Consider the following 14,501-nt stretch of genomic DNA (forward strand, 5'->3'; position numbering starts at 1 on the left):
CACCTCTTGGAAAGAGGTTTTTAGCTTCTCTTCTCCCTGCAGTGAGTGATATTCATTCACCATGTTTGTATTCCTGAGCATGTTCAAATCCGTTTATGATTAAACATTGCTCAAACAGCCAGGTTAAGATTTATTGACACACAGGAGGGTTGGGAGGGAAGGAGTGCTTGGCTGGCTGGTTGTCGCTCAACTCGGTTTGTCTCTAGCTGACTCGAGTAATAATGCTGTTGAAATCGAATGCATGTCTGTGAGACAGCTGGAGAGCATCAAACCAGATTTTATTTGAAAAATATGGTGGGAGGGAGCTAATCACTGCTAAATGCTTGATCACCGCCCCCCCCCCCCCAGCTATGCTATACATCCAAAGCTGGAGTCTTGCATTTATAATGAGGAGCTCAGCTTTGGGACTTGCTTCAACAAGGTCTAAAACAGCCTTGTCAACCAACCTTCATGACAATTGTGTGCTTTCCTCGGGGTGTGTGGGACTGGGGAGACTGATAGCAGGGATCTCGAATATGTTTATAGCTGCTGGGTTTTAATAGGTGGTCCCTTTGTGAATGACGGAGGTCGGGGGGGGCATTGTTGGTAGATGTGTCTTTAAAATGGAGCTTTACAGAAAGGCAAGGACGTTCTAAAGGAAAGGACTGGAACTTTTTTTTTTTCTTTTTAAGGCAATTTAAATTAAGGAAATAAAAAAGAATCCATGAGGAATTACTGTCTCCAGCCCTAAGCAACTGGATGAGATGCAGACTAGCTGTGTGAGAGACCTTGGTGGTTTAGGAGGGATCTGTTTTGTTTTTATTCATTCCAGTCAATTATATTGATTATTTTCAGGATGGTTTTTATCACTTTTCACTGAATTAAATTTTTGTATTAGCAGGAAGCTAACAAATCAAATACTAATTTTGTTAAAAATGTGATGACTGTAAAAGATTCAGAAACAAAATCATGCTTCATATTATATGTTTTTTATTTGCCAGATGGACTTGCCAATGAAAGTCAGTACTGGCTTACAAACGGATATGGTGAAAGTAGGTGGGTAGGGTATTGTACATGTAGAACAGCTTCCAGTAGGAAATCATATTAAATCTATTTCTGAGTTGTGTGATGAATTCAACCTTCTGAAAACAGTTGAATGGCAATATTTGCAGTTGCATCAAGCAGTAGAAAATCAGTTTGGACCTGAGACTGAAGGGATATTGTGAAGTATTTTTTTTCCGGATATAGTATTTTTTTGCCTTGAAATCTGTTTCGCTTCCTCATTCTGTCGAACACTGTGAATATATCATGTCACATGACTGACCTGATACAGACCATTTAACTCTGAAGTGGAATGAAGACCTAGGTATCCAGATAACCGAATCCCAGTGAAAATCAGCAATTCATCATATTCACACATCAACACATGATCTTTGTCTTTGTCTTAGACAACAAAAGATCACTTTTGTCTTCACTGGATTCCCTCTGACCTTAATATTTAATACGTTGCCAGTAAACACATGTTGATGTAATGCATTGCAGGCAATGCTAGGTCACATGTTTTGGTCATTCTGTGTTATCGGTTCTTTTTGAAAAGAAAATATAACTAGAGTTAACATGGTTTTGAACACAGCATTGCAAATTTTGGAATCAGGCTCCCAACTGTTGAACTTCAGAAGAAACGGCAGCTTAATGATTAATATTAAACTCGGAGTCTCTCTAGGTATTCTCCATGTATAAGCAGTTGATCCTGTCACTGAAAATTTGATCATCTGAAACCTTTCCCTTCTCTGCTCCCTCACACCTTCAGGTGTAAGAGAAGGTGTTTTTTGAAACGTTTAACTCTGATCAGTAGAGTGCTGTTGGAATAAGATATGGCTTGTTTACTCTTGTCACGCAGCTCTTTCTTTTCCTTCTATTGCAGATGATGTCCCGAAGCGTCTGTTTTGGGGAAAGATGGGTATCCTAGGGTAGGAGGTACACTGTAGATTGTACATGTCCACAAACATTGAATGCATGGAGCATAAAGTTCATTTGTGGAAAAGGACAGAATCGGGGCTAAAAGTACAGAATGGGAGTCTGCAGTGCAAGCTTCCACATCTGTAACCATGCTGGAAAAATCAGAGCCTGTATATTACTGTCAGAGGTAAAATGCCTTGAATATACTACAGCTGCCACTGATACATCATCAGTGGAGCTGCAGTGATGTTGAATTATGTCCAGTTTTTTTGCCTAATGTAAGAGAGATTTTAGGCTTCTCCATGTAGGACATTGCATTATCAATTTAGTTGCATTCGATCTTCTGCTGTTTGTGACTGGCTTCCTCTCGCACAACAATCTGTTCATCCTGCTGGACCTGAATGCTTGTACCTCCTTAAAGGAGCAGTGGGCTTGGAAAATTGAACAAGAGAAAAGAAGCCTGTCTTCTGACAGTGATGAGTGCCTGTGCTCAGCGCTTTTGGTTTAGAATGAATGGAATATTTTGAAACTGACTCCACTGTTTTGAAATATGAAACGTGGTGAAGTACAATTATAGCACTCGCTCTTTGTTTCCCTCTGTTGCTAATGGAACGGTACGAAGTAACTGGCAAGTCACATTGACATGCATGTTTTAAAGGGTGGTGTCCATAACGGTCTTGAACTGAGTCATCGGGCAAAGTACAAAGGATCTGTCTCAGTGGCTTTTAATCTTAAGAGTCTCCTAATGCAGTTCTTCAAGGTCTGTGATTAGGCTGAGAATTGGTTACCAAGATCATCTTTCGTTGTTTCATTCCATGTGGAAACCTGTGTCATGCTGTGTGGCGGTATTAATTTCAGTCGTGTGTTTACGCTTTCCCTCCTTGTAGCATCTCATTGTGTATTTAATCCATAAGTGAATTTGGTCCTAATTGGATCTAGAATTTCAAACGTCCCATTAAGTTTGTAAATAAATAAAGTGAGGCTTCTGATATCTGGAGTACACCCTTCAACTGCTTGTAGACTGAGAAATAAAGGTACACTGCTGATCAAATGATTTGCAGTTACTTCTATTAGAAAGGCAGCAGAAAACAGCACATTCTCAGAGCTGCAGACACTTCTGGTCTGTGGGCGCTCTTGGTTGGCAAATAGTGTTTTTTGGAGGCTGTTTGGTAGGTTTTCAAGTACTGAGCTAGAGCAGAGATCCTAGTATTCCTCTCTGTTACAGAACAGAATCCTTGGGTCCAAAACAGACTGAACTGAGCCATCTTGAAGGCTAGTTCCAGAGGAAAAGTCCCGAGTCCTAGTAACATTGCTGTATTTTTGCTACTTGAAACCTGTTCTGTACAGCAATATTACTAGGACTCAGGACTTTTCCTCTGGAACCAGCCTTCAAGATGGCTCAGTTCAGTCTGTTTTGGACCCAAGGATTCTGTTCTGTAATAGATTCTGTGGATTTGTCGCCTGCCCTTTTGTGCAAGTGGTTTAGATACTTTGGAGGAATTCCGTATTTCCACGACCTGTGTTAGAAAGGGTAACAACCACTGGCTTATTGGTCTTCTCAGTTTTGAATAGTATAACACAGTAAAGGGGAAGAATAGTAATAAAGTAAAAGTTCAGAGTGGAGAAAGAAACTGTACAAACCCCTGGTGTTCTCAGAAGGGTAAAATCAGTACAGCACTGTAAAAACCATCGGAAGGTATGTGCATGAGGAATTAGGCACAACACTTGATTTCAGCTAAGAAAGTTTAGTAAAGAGAAACTAATAGTCTGAAACCTTATTTGACACATTTACTTGACCAGCATTTTTGTTTTGCAGCAGCAATCTTGCCCTTTGTATTTTGTTTTCTGTAGCATGTACTAGCTTGGTGTATGTGATACCAATTAACATTTTCTGCCAGATAGACAAGAGAATCCAGGAAGAGGATATTTGCAAGAGCAATGGAATACCTGATATATATTTTTTAATTGTACGGCATGATTTTAATACAAATAAAGGTTCTCTTGGAAGCTGCTTTCTCTGTTTCTCTCTTTTTTGAAACTTCAGAGGGTTCTTATCATGCCCTTGCAAGCTTTTAAAGAATATATACTGCCAAAATAATATTTTACTCTTATGTTGTCTTCTAGCATTTCTTTCCCTAGCCTTGCAGACTACCAAGATAGTGGCTACATGGATGCTTTGCTCATTTTCCTTATCTGTATCTTGTCCTCATTCAATTGCTGATTCTTTTTGTGATGTCTGGTGTTTTGGTTATTGCTTTCCATTAATATGTTAGTCTGTGGTGTCACCCATGAATCTGGGACACTGCTGAATAAGCCAGGAAAAAGAAGTGGGGGAGCTGCGGGGGGCTGTCCACCTAATGATCAGCTACAGAATAATCTGGACCTACTATCCCAGACATAAACATCTAAATACAGTCTTACTTGAATATCTACTTAAAGAAACCTTTGCGGGGTTTTTTAAAATAGCATATTAAGCAGTAGTGTACTCTATATCAGAGCTCCACAGGAAATGTTCATTAAAGCCAACTTACTTGATTATCTTGGAATACATTTTTATGCATAACTTCAGTTTCAGCCTGACGGTGCAGGTATTATCTGTTTCAAATAGACACACTTGCATGCATGTACTCTCTCTGCCTATTTGAAATCCTGCCTGTGTGTTGGAGATCCCGCTGACGCACAATAATATGCAATGCTAGGCTTATCCAAAGGCAACTTATGGTGCGCTCTCATTTAAAAACAAAAACAACCTTTACCATATGTGCTATTCCATCTATACACTGCACTGAGAAATGCTTCTGAAAGACTGTGTGCATGAACATAAGAAATGTTAGTTCTTTATTTGCTTTCTTCAGTCTACAGCCATCCTTCCCTCGGAAATTCTCAGCGAGCTAGCTTTGGAAATTGGAGCGCATTGAAACCGCTTGTGTTGCAGCTTGTAGGGGCTGCATGTCCTAGTTGAGGCTGCAGAAACCCACTTATGTGCCTTACAAGCATGACCTGCCCATTGGTATGGTAGCATAAGTATGGGTACAGGACAGCTGGGGAATACTTGTTGGAATGCAGAAACCGTTTTTACTTTCCTAGCTCTTTTGTGAGTGAGATGAAGTTTGAAATAATTAGTTAACTTAAAAAAAAGCAGTGAGTTATCTCGTCTTCTTTCTGTTTCGAGAACTTTTGATATTTCAGGTGTTCCAATGCTTCTCAGCAACAGAAGTGATTACCTGGTCTTTTTCCCACAATGAATGAGTTGAGTTTTGTTGTGTGTGCATGTGAAAGGGGAAGAAGGAACGTTTGAGGCATGAAACACTGCTCAGCCTAGGATTGGGAGTGATTTTAGTGCTGGGTTCTGTGAAAAAATGAATGAGAGTTTAAGCCATTGTGAACTGCTAGGTCATCTGATCGGACATCCAAGTCTAACACCGGCCATGGTTACCCTTCTTTTGAGCCCAGGATGAGAGTGGCTGGAAATCTTCCCATCTTCCTTCCCCTGTGAGGTTATTCTTTGTTACCGTGGGGAAAGATGAACAGCTATAAGCTGATCATGAAATTCTTTTTACCCAGTCCACTGATGGCAATGAGGAATGTTCAGCCACCTCCTAGGAGGCATTCTAGGTAACAGAAGGCCACTGGTTCTGGGACGGCACATGGCAGCTGGCATAGTCAAGCTGTTACTTGAGTCTCGGTCTTGGTAAGAAAATAGAAGCATCATATTTTGCTGGAGCCTTTGCTAGTGAAAGGCACCACAGGAAGAGAAATGTATAGTGCCAGATTTTGGTCAGTTGTCCAGGGTAAATCTTTCTTCCTGTGGTTGGGATGGATGTTCAGTACAACAACTTATATCATGTAAAGAGGTTTGATAGGAAATGCACAAAATCAAGTGGTTTATAAAATCACCTTCACTGTAAGAGCTGTCTAGGCTCTTTGCCTCTCTTGCTTCATCTAGATTCAGATTCCAGAGAAGTTTATTTATAGTTTTTATAGCACTGGCTTTTTTTTTTTTTTACTAGCATAGCAGTTATGGAGTTCACTACACTCCTTTATATACTGGCAATCTCTGCAAGTTCAAATCCTGATTTTTCATAGGTTATGTTGACTAAAAGTTGCGGGTGTCGCATTTGCTGCTGTTCCTTGTCAAAAAAAGGTGGTTTCAGTGGGGTCTGGGAGTTGTTTATGGTGCTGTATTGTCTGGCATTGTGAGTTTTTGGTGCATAGAATCCTTTTCTAGCTCTGGCTGCATCAGTGCTTGGAAGTGCCAGGTTAGGTGGTCACTACGTTTTCCAGATTCATTTATCTGTCTGCACATTTGCAGTCCTGGCCCGCCAGTTACCATTTAAGATGGGCTAGTACATGAAAATGACTCCCCATTTAGTCCTAGGGATAGAAAACCTGCTTGGGATGTTTACATTTTGTGTGCTCTTCCCATGGGCTTGCCTTTGCTTTCCAGAATGAGCCAATTTATTTCATATTTTGCATGAGGACAGATGAAGGATCTCCAGATAGGACTGCTCTCTTTGCTGTACACTGCTCTTCCTGTGCCACCATGGGGAGGGCAGCAGATTCTGGGTTTGAACATTGTTACCCAGATGCAACTTCATAAACAGATTCTCACCTTAGAAACAATAAACTTATTTTCTGGTCAGGTTCTTTCAAATGGTACTAATTATGATGGAGCGGAAGTAGCTCCTTAATGAAAGTTTCAGCAGGCCCTCTGTTTAAATCTGATCATTGAGTTAGGATGATGAGTGAGAGTGAAATGAGTGGTGAAAGTCTTGGAGCTTTGCCACTGAGTGTTTGTTTAAATTGTGGCAGTACCCAAAATATACCATCAAAATAGAGGATGATGCTATCTGTGTCCTCCACTCTAATCGCATGCATGACGGGGACATGCAGAGTAAATAGTTCAGGGTAATAGGCATACACTTATCTCATTAAACGAACTTATCTAACGGACTTAAAATATGCAGAATATTCTTGTTAGGCTCCTCTTCCTGAATGTTTGCCTCTACCATGGATCAGCTTTTCACTCAGAAAATAAACAATTTAAGTGGATGACTTGCGAGTATAATGGCAAAAAAAGAGAGAAGCCAAAACACTGGAGGGATCTGTGTAAAATCAAAGTATAAAATAGGTGATTGAGTTCTGCCTCATCTTGGATTTTCTTAATAGGATAGATCCTCAGATGTAGATCGTCAGATATTTTCTCGGAGTTATCTGCTAATATTTATTACATTGTCCAGCTTACAGTGCTACTTAAGGTTGAGAGATGGTTTTCCTACAACTCCTTTTTCCACCTATTTTAGCTGGCCATAATTTTGATAGAAATAATCCTTTTAGGCCTGATACTTTCCAAGCCTAGTCTTAGGCTGAGAGAGTTTATTTTTACCAAGTCAGACAAAATTTGTTTTGGCTCTTGTTCATGTTACTGGAATGTTAAAAAAACAAATGTTTTGTTAGACATTTTTTGGAATCAGACAAACTGCTTTGTGTTACAAGTTGAAGCTTACATGGTGTTTATCCATGACAGACTAATTATTTTGCACATGCAGCATAGATGGATTTAAAGCAACAAATATTAGTTATCAGATGTTGCATTGAGCATGCCTGCTTCTTTATGATCCAAAGTATTATTAAACATAGTCTTCAGCAAAGAAGGTAGAACTGAAATATTGACTTGTTATAAAAAATGGTTCACCATACTCCGGGCAGCGTTTCTAACTTTGTTGGGCCAGATACTAGTACAGTGTTACCAGCGGTTTTTCCTTTCCATTGACTGAGGCATCTCCTTTTAGATTGTCCCTTTACCTTAGGGAGTAGATTGTCTGACTTATAGGAAAAATGATGCTCATAGATTGACCAAATTCTCCTCAGTTTTTATGTTGAGTTAATTGTTTACCAGTTACCTTGAGGCACTTACTAGGGGTGCATCGATAAAGGTTTTCTTGGCCAATACCAATAGCCGATTATTAACCAACCATATTGGCCAGTACTGATTTGATACCCAATTTACAGGAATGCAGCTGGGAAGCTTGGAAAGCAGTGTCTAGCTGGTAAGTCTGTCAGGGGAAGGGGCGTAGGGGGAGAAGATCGAGGCCCCCGTGGTGAGGGAGGGAATGGGGTAGGGGCAGGCACTGCCCAGGCAGGGTGGTGAATAGGACCGGGGGCCAGGAGCGGGGCAGAGCTGTGGGTGGCTTGTCCAAGGGGCATGGAGGGGAGTGGGGGCAGCTCCCCACCGCTGTGCACACCCCTGAGGGAAGCATGGGGATTATGTACCCCCCTCGGATTTATGTGCAGGGCAAGGGTAGGCTGCTTGCTCAGGACCAGGGGCTGCACCAGCCTCTTCCCAGTGGCAGGGCTGGGCTTAGCTGTGCAGGGTGGGCGGCAGTGCTGAGAGGGTTGGTTAAGGGGGGTGGTGTTACAGTGGACAGCCTGCCTTTGCCCTGGCTACAAATCCATGGGGTGTATGCCCCCCATGCCTCCCTCAGGGGTGTGAGCAGCAGTGGGAAGCCACGCCCCTCCCCCACCTGGATGAGCTGCCTGTGGCTCTGTCCAGCTCCTGGCCCCAGGGTCCTAGCACCTGCCCCACTCCCTCCCTCACTGTGGGGGCCTCGATCTGTCCTCCCCACCCCCCCCCCAACATGGCACTTATTGGTGACATCATCCAAAAAAAGCTGATTGCCAATAATTTTAACTTTTCTTGGTATCAGTGCTGACCCGATATACAACTGATGTATTGGTGCACCTCTAGCACTTGCGTATATTTGTAGAGGATGTTGTAGACAATCCCTGCATGTTTGACTCAGGATGCAGATGTGGGTATTTTCCCTAGGGATCAGCCTACAGTATAGGAAGTCTCCACATCAGCCTCCTAGCACAGCAGTGGGTATCTCAAGATAACGGGCTATGAACCTGGAAAAATCTAATGAAGGTAAACACTTATTTAATAATGCCACAGATTTGTCTGGCACACCATACATGGAAGTACGACAGCAACCTGCTGTGAGCAGTTGGGCTTTTTGAGTGTCCCCAGAAGTGCGTCATATAAAACGTGGCCCCTTCCCTGCCGCAGCTCGGCGCTGCTGTGATACTCTGATGGCAATAGTGTCAGAGCTTTCATTATTGTCAAACGTGGGGCGTGGGGCATATTTCATGATGAGATGATAGGTAAAAGATGCTTCCTAGCTAGTGATGAGAGTAATGTGCAGTGCACCTACAACACAAGTTTTAGTCTTTGCTGTGTACAATAAACTTTCATTTTCCTTTCGTTAGAATATAAGACATGGGGTGCTTTCTCTTCTTTTTTTCCTTTGTCAGCTCTTTCAAAGTCTGTGTTGCGTTTATTTCATTATTGGGTTTTTCCTATGTTGAACATCTAGAAACAAAAAACCATGAATAATTTTGGTCTGTGCTTCCAAATATTATTTCTTGTCCTTTTTTAAAATCTCTTTTTCCTGGTGTATAGCAGATCTTAACAGAAGTCATTGGGAAACGCACAGTGATCTCTTTACAAAGAAGCGAATGGCTACAGTATTCTTTTTTTTCTTGTTAGGATGGTATTTGGCTAATGCATAGTAGTTTCTTCCACATGTATGAATATCAGACACTTTAAGAGAGGACATTCCTCTGATTTTTACATAGAATTACTCAGTGGGGAAACTTTTCAGTGGCTTCTTTGCCTTGTAACCATTTTCTCTGCCGTCTGGCTCAAGGAGGGGGGCAATGTTTATGTAAAGTCTAGTGTTTTGTAGCATTTTATTTTCAGACCTTACGTACATGAAATGCTTGTGGTCACCATCACTGGTTCACCACATGAAGTTGCCTAATCACATGTATGCTGTGTTGTCAGGGTGAGGGGAGCGGCTAGGAAATCTAAGAAAAAGCGGCTTGTCTCCTTTGTTTATTGATGCCAGAAGCCTTTCTGTGATGGTAGATTGTATCCCTCTGTATCCTGCCTTGAGTAGCAGAGCTGTAGCTGAGATCTGCCATGTGGTGGACAGTGAGCAATCACTTTTCCTTGGCTTATACATTGTGTCCGTGCTTTTGCAAGACCAGTTGTTTCTGCAGATCATATAGTGACACATCAGCTGGGAATTTCAAAGGTGTCCAGAAGAGCTGGTCTTGGGGTGCTGTGAGAATCTCCATCTTCATCAACACACTTTTATTATGTGCGGTTTTATTTTCACAAGGTGGCTGTACATTTTCATTTAAAAAAAAAAAAGCGGGGGGGAGTAGTAATAACCATGTATTGGACCATATAGCACAAATCATATTACAACTCCTTTTTAAAAAAGTAATTTTAAAAACCTTTAACTAAAGCAAATAAAGCTCTGAAGCTGTATTGCTATGTGGTCTGCCCTATTATCTCTTCCTTTACAGAACCCTAATTTTTCCATATTGATATAGGCTGCCTTCTCTTTCTGGTTCCCTCATTCTATGGGCTTCCTAAACTTAGATGTCAGCTTACAGTGGATTTATTTTAGGTGGGGTTGGAGTGTCAATTAGGAGAGCATTAGAAAAGTCTGGCAAAGAAGGTATGCTCACTTACTGCCTAAATAGAAACAGAGCTTTTGCTGGTGAAAAATTCATGGTGACACATGTACATTTCTAACAGACGACTTCTTCTCTAGCTGCTCTTTCATTGATACAAGCTGATAATGCCAATCAAATTTGCATACTGCTGTGAAACACTGCATCAGGCCTTATCATTATCCTAGTTCAGGTAGGCCATGTCCTCAGAGGCAAGCCATCTGAGCCTCTTTGGACTGGTGAGGTAGAGGTGAAGAAATCTTCCTGTTCGGTGTTGGTCCCATATGCTATGGCTACAGTAGGAAAAACATAGCTATGTTTAGGTGTGTAGCAGGGATATAATTAAAATAGGATTCCTGTAGTATTAAACCAACCAGGATTCTTTAACCAGGTTTAAACCAGGTAGTGAGGTATTGGAAGCCATATGGAGCTCTGTCCATGTCAGTGCTGGCATCATTCCCATCACCACTGGGGCTGAAGTGATGGAAAGTTTATGTGAAAAGTTAGTGTAGACTTTGTGCTAAGTAAAATACATTTATACGTAACCAGCGCTCTAATTTTTTTGCAGTCAAGTTTCCTGCTGAAACATTCATCAATACGCTAGCAAGAAAATGTGTGTCAGAAGTGGGTGTAGCCTATGGGGTCTGCTCCAGCAGAGAGGGGAGTCTGGCTTTCTGAGAATGAATACACAACAGCAAACAGATTGCTTGTTGCTGGCAGTCCAGCCCATTCATCCCTATTCCCTCCCTTCTAGGTTGAGATTCTGGGTGAGTTACTTGACTAAATCTGAATGCTTCTGCTTGAGCCTGACCTCCAGCTATGTTGAGTGGTCCTGTTTTACACACACTGGGCGCGTCTTCACAAGACGCTTAATTCCCACTGAACTAATTTTACTGCACGTTAGCAGAGCTGGCAAAAGCCATGGTCGTGCACTGATGTGCATGATTAGTCCAGCGAGCATTAAGCATCACACAGAAAAAGCGTTCATCTGCACTATTGCGCAGTAGTGCCGATTTAAGGCGCATAAAGTTAGCACTTGTTATTACAGGTACTAAACTTAATGCACTGTAATTATAGCACATAAACAAACATGTAGACTCACCCACGTTGTTGAGGAATAGGCCATGATCTGTAACGCATACAGCATTTACCTCTGCGTGCTTACTAATAACTTCATAAAGGACAAGAGACTTTGTAAAGGTTTCCTTTACTTCTAGCCTGGGGTTTTGCAGCCTGAAACTGTGGCAGTCTCAGAGGAAAGGGTATTGTGTAGGTAACATAAACAGCACTAATAAAACACAGCAGGGAGAAGATCATAGGGTCACCCACAAAGAATCAAGAGGGGCTAAAAATCATATAATTGGGGTCAGCAAATTCCTCACTCCAAGGCATTTCTGCAGGAAAAGTGTGCCCCTGGAATGCATTAGGAGGTGCAGGAACACTGAATGTGCTCCAGATGAGGCTGAAGTAGGAAGTCTGGGCTGCAGTAATGCCATGAGACCATGTATAGTTAAACCTATTGAGATCAGCAGCAGTTTGGAAGCAATAAAGCCTTAGTTAACATGTATTTCTTCATCCTTGACTTGTGTGATGAGATGCATTAGGCATCTGGCTTTGTAATGATGCAGACTTCCCCAACTGTGTGAAAGACAGCTCAGCTCTTCCTCAGTAAGGAGTCGGGGGCGGGGGGGAGGCTTAACACTGTGTTTACTGCCCCTATTTTGTGGTGCTGGATGTAGAGTTATACTCTTGCTTTCTGTGAGCAAACTCAGCGTACAAAAGCTTAGGACCCTGGGTGTTTCAGCAGCTCTGTTGTGGGTTGATTTTGCTGGGTTTTATTACCAGCAGACACCTTGCAGGGATACAACAGTCTATGGTGTTGAATTGTCCTCTCTCAGCAAATCTGCAGGGGACCATGTCTTGAAAGGTTAGATAAACATGGCTGGGCTGTATTGCCAATGCTGATTTTTCTCCTCTTTAATGTATTGACAAGTGCAGGTGGCAGGGCTTCTGAAGTGGATTGAATACAATGCAAACCACTTGGAGTACTTAGCAAAACCATTGTGCTTTCAAGCCATTGAGTGCTGAGCAAGCTCACTTGACAGATGAAATGGGGAGGAGGATGAGCTTCACATGCCTGACTGCTAGTCATGCCTGATTCCTGAACAAGCCCTCTGGGGAAGGAGCTGATTTCATCTGCTTGGCGATATCGAGGGAAATCTTTGTCACCATTGTGCTGGCATCCAGTCATTCTTCCTCATCAGTGGAGAAGTACAAACATAGGTCAGTCACAGGTTTTCTTGTTGCTGCCTAGAGCCCTGTGGTGTTCAACACCCTGTGGCTAGTCCACACCAAGGCTCTTGTTAGTAAGCACACCACCTTGGTGCAAGAGTAATTTTTCTCTTTGTAGTCAAGGCCATGGGCACTGCTTTGCTGGCCTTTGCCACTCCCTGAGCCTGGTCCCAGCAGAAACAGTCCCTCAGCGATCCATGAGAAGCTTGTATTGACTGCACATTATTACCTAATTGGACATACAGGAAGGGGGAATAGAATAGATGACATACTGACTGCTGTAACTTGCATGTGGCAGAGCCTGTACATAAAAAAAAAAAAAAAACAAAAAAAAAAACAAAACCCTTTCTTTTGGGTATAGAAAGCATTGGAGGGTTCAGTTCCTCCTAACTTCCTTTGCTTTTCTGGGGCTGAATTGTGTCTAAATATGTGCTACATATAGAAAACTGGTTCTCTCCCCTCTCCCTTTGGACAGCCTAGGTAATGGCTATATAGCTGAATAAGTCGTTCTGTTGATTGGAAGCATGAATGATAGCTGATTAGCATTGCGTCGTGAGGTCTCGTGGTTTAATCTGCCTGGTGTGCTGTGGCATGTGGGATGATCCGTAAGAACTGTTTACGTGTGGTATGTAAGAACTGCTGTCTGGGCCACACATTAAGGTTGTAGGGCTTGTTGCTTTGTATCTGCTCTGTGTGGTTGTATGTTGACTTTGATCTGTATTTTCAGTAACTTGTACCCTGCTGAGGAAGGCTTCTGTGAAGTATTTGGCAGTGAAGCTTGTAAAATACAAATGGCAAGGATTCTAATCCTAGTGGTTAGAGCAGGAGCCTGGGAATTTGCTGTTTGGGGTTCTAGTTTTTGCTTGGCCTTTGATCAAATGCATGGCTGTAGGCAAGTCACTTACCCTCTCCAAGCTTCTGTTGATTTATATGTAGAATGGGTCTAATAACATTTACCTCCCAGGGATGCTGCAGGGCTTCATGAATATTCAAGTAATCTAGTGTTATGGAAAGAAAGACGCTGGAAAGAGAGGTAGAGTCTTGCAGTGTTAGTTCATTAGTGCTGTGCAGATTAATTAATGTTTCACGGCAAGTATGTGTTTGTTTCATCCAGCTGGCATATGCTTAGGGCACTGACCCTTTCTCTCTCTTTCTCTGTCCCCTTGCAGGTGTACTTTCCGATTTCCTAGCACAGTCATAAAGATCCAGTTCACATCTTTATACCATAAAGAGGAAGTGAAAGAGCAAACTTCATCCCCTCAACTCCGGCCACTTTACCCTCAAATATCGCCTCTGAAGATCCACATTCCGGAGCCGGATCTCCGGAGTTTGGTCAGCCCCCTGCCGTCCCCTACTGGCACTATCAGGTAAGATGCTGGCGATCCAGGGAGGTGCGACTGAGGACCTTACTTGCCCTCCCATCCTTCTATATTATCCAGAGTCCATCCGTATTCTCTTGGTGCCGAACCTGGTCAGGCCTGGACTTTTACCTGGTATACTTGATGTATGAAATGTCCCATTGAAAATAACTTTAAATGCTTATTTGATGTTCCAGATCATGGAAAGCACTTAGAAGTGAACAGAAAAAATCAGTGTGGCTGGAGGATATGTTTAAGATTTGGGATTTGTTTAAGATCCCAAAACACTCCAGGAATAAACGTGTAGAACAAAACATTGAGACATAGGCATAGAATGAAACCAGTCTTGAGGGTCTACTCCATCAAGAGGGCCCTGCTAGGTTTGCT

At 42.3% G+C, this 14,501-nt stretch overlaps 1 protein-coding gene across 1 annotated transcript in view; it reads left to right on the forward strand.

Annotated features, from left to right (window-relative positions):
• Positions 1–14,501, forward strand: part of FOXK1 (forkhead box K1) — a 64,974-nt gene that overhangs the window by 16,306 nt on the left and 34,167 nt on the right. Inside the window, exon 2 of the mRNA XM_090023167.1 lies at positions 13,926–14,123. Within this exon, the coding sequence (XP_089879293.1) occupies positions 13,926–14,123 (198 nt within the window). The remainder of the gene's footprint in view (positions 1–13,925; positions 14,124–14,501) is intronic.

Source organism: Crocodylus siamensis, chromosome 12 (genome assembly GCF_052110815.1).
Source record: "Crocodylus siamensis isolate JL-2025a chromosome 12, ASM5211081v1, whole genome shotgun sequence".
In the NCBI taxonomy this organism is placed as follows: domain Eukaryota; kingdom Metazoa; phylum Chordata; order Crocodylia; family Crocodylidae; genus Crocodylus; species Crocodylus siamensis.